Genomic DNA, 7,399 nt, shown 5'->3' with positions numbered 1-7,399 from the left:
ATGTTTACCTGAATAAGTTTATACGTTACATGATATTCTCATATTAATAATCAATAATAGATATAGATAATATAGAATGAGGGATTTAATCATATAACCACATGCCAAATTCGATGTTTTGGAAAAGAATGCATAATACATGATGTACTGAATAGGTTATTCATATGTTTTGAAGATTCATAATGAAGCTTAAAATAATGATTTAAGATACGTGAATAAGATTAACAGTGTCAATAATATTTGAATCAAGTTAAGTTTAAGTTATAAAACTATAAAAGGGAATGGTGTTTATCATATTAAGTCATCGTACAATTAAGTTGATCATTGACTTATTGTATATTAGGTAAGCGAAGATAAAAAAGGCCTTTAAGCATATTTATTTGATACACATAGCTCCAGTTTTTTATCCTGGTTACCTGTTGCTTCTGTCATTTTGAGGCCTTTAACTCTGACAGACGGTAGGGAATTATGGATTAATAAACTATGAAATATGATTATTCGTGAGGGAACTATGATCAGTTTGAATAACAAGGTCTAGTATTGATTTTCAAACTTGACCGTCCCTTAAGTTCATTAATTGAGATACATAATTGCAGAACCTGATGAAGATTAACTGAAAGAATATTCATCGTTCTTACAACTGTATTTTCTATACTTAGATTTCTTTTCACATTGTCAATCTAATTATTTAACTATCTCACGTTTATCATGGTTAATTTCGCTAATACTATCGTTTGATATGTAGGCAATTTTTTATATCTTTTGTTGAAAATATGCAAGGATCAACACCTTGATAAATCTTATTTTCATTTCATGTTTCCCACTTCATTAACAGTTATTTTCTGTGGTTAATCAAATCATTAGCTGAAAATCACATTAATACTGATGTGAGTACCACTGTTATTTGATTTGAGTGCAAATGATAATTTACTTGATTGGGCTTTTTCGAAATGCTTTCAATCAGTATGATATAAAAATTTGAGTAAAAATGATCTTTATAATCTCTGTATACATATGTATATAAATGAGTAATTTAGCCAATTAGCCATATCATTTCAATTATAGATTATTTCTAATCAATACTTTAAAGGGTAGACTATTTTAGATCACGATTCGGTAATCAATTACATTTCATTTATATTTATGTCATTGACATCAGTCTAGACATTCACTTCAAGTAATTTGTGCTTCGTTTGACTGAAATATAAGAAAGTCAGTGAAAAATTAAGATAAAAAATATCTGTTATACGATTTAGAGACATCATCATTGACGAATAATTCTACTATGGTTAAAAGTGTTGAAGATTTATAAAAAGCGAATGATTCAATTGATAAATAACCTACATAAAGTCATAATTGTTTACATGATCTTTTCTATGAAGATCTTACTTTGAGCATTTATTTCATTAGCTACATCACATGACAGCAATCAGCATTTTAGTACCATACGTATATGAACCTTTTATCGTAACCTTAAAATGTGCATAGAAGTAACTAAACTTTCGAATATTTTCAAAGTTTTCAATGAGAAAGTAAACCAGTTGCTCATTAATGGATATTTATGATGTTACATGTCTACTTAAAAGAGATCTTCAACTAATTCAAAACATTTGTATAAATTGTTATGTCTTTCAATAATTTTCAATTTGATATCAATCGTTGCCGTAAACAATGAATAGTAAAGTTTATAAGTCCATAGTACTTACAATTACCAAAAATAAACATTTTTTAGCAAAAGCTATAATATTCACTTGATGTTGTTTACTTGTATCTTCCCATTGTTATTTAAGACTGCAATTGATCAGTCTCTTCTTGGCATATATGCATACTGTGCGGACTGCCTCGATATTGCCTGAAGTCACAAGCTTTATATGCAATGATGGATAGTGGCTTGCAATGGAGTCCAGGATGCGCGTTTCGTCTTTTTTAGGACTCTTCAGCTGGATATACCTGCATCTCAGGCAATATCGAGGCAGTCCGCACAGGATGCACATATGCCAATTAGAGACTGACCAATAACAGTGGGAAGATATGAAAAAACAACACCAAATGAATATAACTTCACCCCATTGCAAGAGAAGGTGGCTATCGGGACTCAGTAGCTGAGTGGATAACGCGATGGTGTTTGAAGCGAACGGTACTGGGTTCGAGTACCAGAGTGAACATCAACTCTAAGATGCAGGTACATCCAGCTAACGAGTCTTGAATAGGACGAAACGCGCGTCCTGTATTCCACTGTTAGTGACTCTCCATCATTGCATATAAAAGCTATAATAATTTTAATAGTTGAGATCATGAGTCAGTTGAACCTAGACCACCACGGAAAACCTGGAAGCACCGGACTGTCGTTTCGTCCTAATGTGGAACTCCTCATTATCTCACCTAATAAAATTATTATAATATTCACAAAAACCCTTTCTGATATTAAAAGCTCTAATGTCAATTTTTTGCATACACTAATATGAAGAATTTACTTGTATTAAACAAAACCAGACAGTTCTTTATATAGTAAATGACGTTTATGCTACGCTCTAATTTCGAAATAAGTTAGGATTGCCTTTTAAAATTCTAAAATATGCATGATAATGAAAAAAAGTTATTTTTGTCTATATCTATATTGAATTTAGGGATTGTATTACCTTTTTTTCGGTTACCATCTTGGTAGTTCAAATGTAAAGTATTCAAGTTACAGATTGAAGGTCTTATGTTTGATCCTCTAGGGAGTAATGGATACATACTGCTGAATAGAGTAGCATTACAATACTAAATAGTTGCCTTGTGTTTGCTGGTTTTCAATGATTGTTGAAGTTGAGCTGTGGTGTGAGCTACTTATATCCACATAAGTAGTATAAGGTGATGGTGAGATGTAGAATGTATTTTGGAAGATCGATTAGGAAAGAACAGGAATGAAGCGTCATCGGTATGAAAATGCATGAACAATAAAATAAGAGAAGATGGACTGATATATGCAGAAGGAACAGTTAAGATTAAGACAATTGACTGATAATTTGCAAATTAACTGTTGACTGCATGGTTATCAGAATTTAGTGAGATAGTCTGTAATTTCACCAGTATTCCTGTTTACTACAGAATGAATACTTGATGTTCAATTTTAAAATTTTGTTTATTCAATATTATCCAATGAAGTTTAACAAGATATTAAAACGGATAATATTTTTCAGAAAGTAGTACTTTTATTGAAATTTTCTATCTTTATAACATAAACAAAATTCATCAAAACATAGGAATGTTGTAATCAGAAGGAGATTTGTGGATTATTATCATTTGCTCACTAGTGACTGGCTCCATGAAGTATTTCCTGGAGTTCTAGTGAGAAACAGTAATCAGTGGAGTTCAAACACGTCTGTTGTAAGATAGTCACTCACTGAAGATAATTGGTGAACGGTTGCTCAAACTTCGTGGATTGGTTGAAGTTAGACATGAACACCGTTGGATGCCGACCAGATCAGTGGTCTATCGGTTGAGTGCTCTGGCGCGAGACTTTTAGGTCCTGGGCTGGAATCTCGAGTGGCGGGATCGTGGATGCGCACTGCTGAACGAAACGGGTGTCCAGTGCTTCGAGGATTTCCTTGGTGGTCTACCCTCAATTGACTCACGATTTCAACTATGAAAGGAATGTAATACTCAATCATTTTGTATGAACCATAACAGTTTAATTCAAGTTAATATCAAATTATGTTTGAGTAAATAACAATTAAATAAGTGAAGGTGAATGAAAAGAATTTAGATAGTAGCTAAAGAGTTTGTTACTTAATAAGTGGAGACAGATTTTTCTTTTTTAATGACAATTTCGACAATATTTTGATGAGAACAAATTTTTTTGACAGTAAACCAAATCAATTATTTTTGTTAGAAAAATTTTTTTTGTTTAGTTTAACTCTCAACAGTTTATCTATCAAAGACTGACAATAATACTGTTAAGCTACCTTCAGGAATAACAAAACAAAAAAATTAATAAATACATCCTGTTTCAACAGTTCACTGATAGAAAGTGTTGAATACTTACATGGCTTATTTTATTGGTTTTAATGAATACTATGCGTTTAAGAAACGCTACAATTTCAATTATGCAAAAAAACATATTTGATTTAAAGCGTTCGCACGTGAGACCAAAGATCGCGGGTCCGAATCCCTCGTGCGATATCGTGGATGCGCATTGGTGAGGAGTTTCATACTAAGATGAAACGACCGTTTAGTGTTTCCAGATTTTCAATGGTAGACTAATATTCATCGATTCACGATCTCAATGAAAAACTTAGCAATCTCCACAATCTTACACTGAAAAAAATATATTTTAGCTTTATTGTTTTATTCACTTACGGACTGATTCTGTACTTAATTACTGAGAACAATCAACTTATTGACTTATATTTTATATAATCATATAAATAAATTATGTAATTGTGTTATACTTTGATGGAATATATTTGATTTAACTGTGGTTACCTAGTCACAACTAGTGGTGGCTTTAATGTCTATAACTTTGTTATTATCATGGATAACTGTTAGGACTAGGGTTTATATTTTATTTGAAGAAAGAATAGAATAATTGGGTTTTATCTGACTGATGTCATTAGTTTTATACTGTGATTAAAATTTGTTTTAAACTGCTCATCAATAAAACTCAATATAACTACAGTTTCAGAGGTAATGATAATTTAATCCAACAGCATAGTTACAGTGATAGGACGTATTTAACAACTCTTAATGATAGCTTTTTCAAATTAGATAGTAAAATATGTTACAGTCAGTATCCTCAGAAATTTATCACAGAAATGATAGTCAAACGAAATCCAAGGTCATAGGGTCTGAATCTAAGTATAAACGTAAGCATTAGTGTTTAATTAAATCCAGCTAATGAGTTCCATAAAGAAGGAAATGAGCGTCTTAAATTCAACTTTTTGGCTACTATCAAACTCTACCTAAATGATACTTATAACTGGAAAGCAATGTCTGAGTAATCTACTCCTAAAAGAAACTGGTCTACTACAATCCTGAGCATCAACAACGACCAGAATCAAACTCTAACAAATAAAATAAATTTTAGAGTTCCAAAATGTTCAGTGGATTATTTATACTAATAAAAAAATATAAGTTTTAAGTTTATATTAAAAAGTTTTGTAGTAGATGATCATTCATGCCTATAGTAAACTTACTTGGCAAAACGTCACTTTGAAAAGTTGTTTTAAAATTAGTAAAAACATAAGAATTTGTTTTATAAATTTATTCTAGACCACCATGGAAAACCTGTTAGCGCTGGACGGCCATTTCGTCCCATTGTGGGACTCCTCAGTAGTGCGCATCCACGATCCCGCCTCACGAGATTCGAACCCAGGACCTACCAGTCTCGTTTTCCATGGTGGTCTAGCTTCAATTGACACATGATCTCAACTATATAAAATTACTAAAATCTCCACCAAACCCCCTTCTTATAATTTTATACCTAGTCATTATTCATATTAGAATGACAAGTGAATGACAATGCAATTTCTTAGAAATATTATGTTGAAGATAATAAAAAAAGCGAAATAGTCACTGGATAGATTTAATGGTGGACTAATAATCAATAAAACTCTGAAAGTTTGTAAAACATTAAATATTGTTACATTAGCATCATCCCATACGTCATATGAATGATGAATGGTTATATTTCGAGTTTATAAGTTGTTTACGAACTCACTCACTAACCAAGATCCTTTGAATTTAACAACAGTCTACTCTATGTTTTTATAATTTTGAAAGATATATCAGGAAAATTATTACAAAATAGATAGTCAAAAGAAATTCAAGTTTATGGGGTTCCAGTCTAGATGTAAAAGTGAACATTACAGTCTAAGTAAATGAAACTGAATCTAATATGTTATTTCAAGGTATAATAAGAGTACACAAATTTCAACAGTCACTACAGTTTTTCTTGAATCAATAGAGATCTTCAGTATATCTTTAAACTTTTACATAATTCAGTTAAATTAAATTATTTATTTTATTTATTTCAATAAATAAATATTGGTATAAGGGGACATCACACAAAAAATTTCATTTCATTAATTCATGTGTGAGGGCTATGATACTGCCCGGGTGCCCAGACCGAAGCAGGTGGCTTTCTTAAGGGGCCACAACCGGAGCCTTTGACCTAAAAGTCTGATCCACAAGACAGTGGAGCATCGTAAGGAGATGCAGTCCCACCGTAGCCGGTGACCAACAATTGGTTCATACGCCATTTTTTCCTTCAGGATACTAGAGCCCATGTCCACCATCGGTTTGGAATCAAGGTTTTCCAACTCCCCTATGTGAACTTTGCGTGTCCACCAACCCGGTTAATTCGCCGGACATTCACTTTTCATCCTCTCAATTTCGAAAGCAACACCTCTGCCACGAGAAGGCAGTGGGTAGGACTTCCCTGGCAGAGGCTGTATACGCGTGGCCATATGAGAGTGTTTCGAGAGGAAGAGCGGACTCTCTCTACTCTCGACCGTACCAGGGCATTTGGGGGCAGTTAAATACAGTGGTTGATAAAATCTCTGTAATGTTTATATTTAAATATTGCCAAAAAGATAAGTGATGAATTTATTTGATATCACTATATATCTTTCATATGATAAAAACACAAAATTCATACAGTTAAATTTCATCTGAATACCTAAGTGTTAATCAACTGATCACTTTGAGATATAAAGTTTTCATGTAATTTCACATCAATTCAATAGTATATACTATCAATAGGTGCTAAACTTGAACTAAGCACCTATGTAACACTCTTCGGTTTTTAACGATACGTCAGTTCGTGGTGAAAATCATATTATAAATAATGAAATATTTTCAAACCTATTTGTTTGGAAAATATATGTAACTACAATTTTAAATCATAAGCATTCTTAGCAGAGATGAATGGTGACTAGCAGTGGAATACAGGACATGCATTTCATCTTTGTTTAGACTCGTCAGCCGGATGTACAAAACGCGCGTCCTGTATTTCACTGTTAGCCACCAGCCATCTCTGTTTATAATGCCTGTGATTTAAGGTAATATTGAAGCAATCCGCCGAGGATGCACATATTTCAATAAGAGATTGATCGATTACCGTCCTAAAAAAACAACGGGAACATTCAAACAACCGATACAAAAACGAATTACAACTACACTTTTGTTTCAATAGAAACATAGATTCATCCCAAATTGCATGAGTCACAATTGATTGATCACTGGGTGGTGATCAATTTCATGCGTGTCAAGTCCTTCTTAGTGCTGATCGAATGCTATCGATCACCACCATCTTATCTCAGCATAGTGCACGCAGTGTCGAGTCACCTAGACTAGTGCCCACATTGCAACTTGATCGATAGCATTTGATCAGCACTAAGAAGGACTTGACACGCAT

At 32.8% G+C, this 7,399-nt stretch overlaps 1 protein-coding gene across 1 annotated transcript in view; it reads left to right on the top strand.

The window, feature by feature from the left end:
• Positions 1-4,759: 4,759 nt before the first annotated feature.
• Positions 4,760-7,399, top strand: part of Smp_159850 (hypothetical protein) — a gene marked incomplete at both ends in the record, with an annotated part of 3,494 nt that continues 854 nt past the window's right edge. Inside the window, one exon of the mRNA XM_018791965.1 lies at positions 4,760-4,847. Within this exon, the coding sequence (XP_018647276.1) occupies positions 4,760-4,847 (88 nt within the window). The remainder of the gene's footprint in view (positions 4,848-7,399) is intronic.

This window comes from Schistosoma mansoni (genome assembly GCF_000237925.1).
Source record: "Schistosoma mansoni, WGS project CABG00000000 data, supercontig 0223, strain Puerto Rico, whole genome shotgun sequence".
Classification (NCBI taxonomy): Eukaryota; Metazoa; Platyhelminthes; class Trematoda; order Strigeidida; family Schistosomatidae; genus Schistosoma; species Schistosoma mansoni.
Note: the sequence above shows the minus strand (reverse complement) of the source record. Positions and strands in the feature narration are given on the sequence as shown.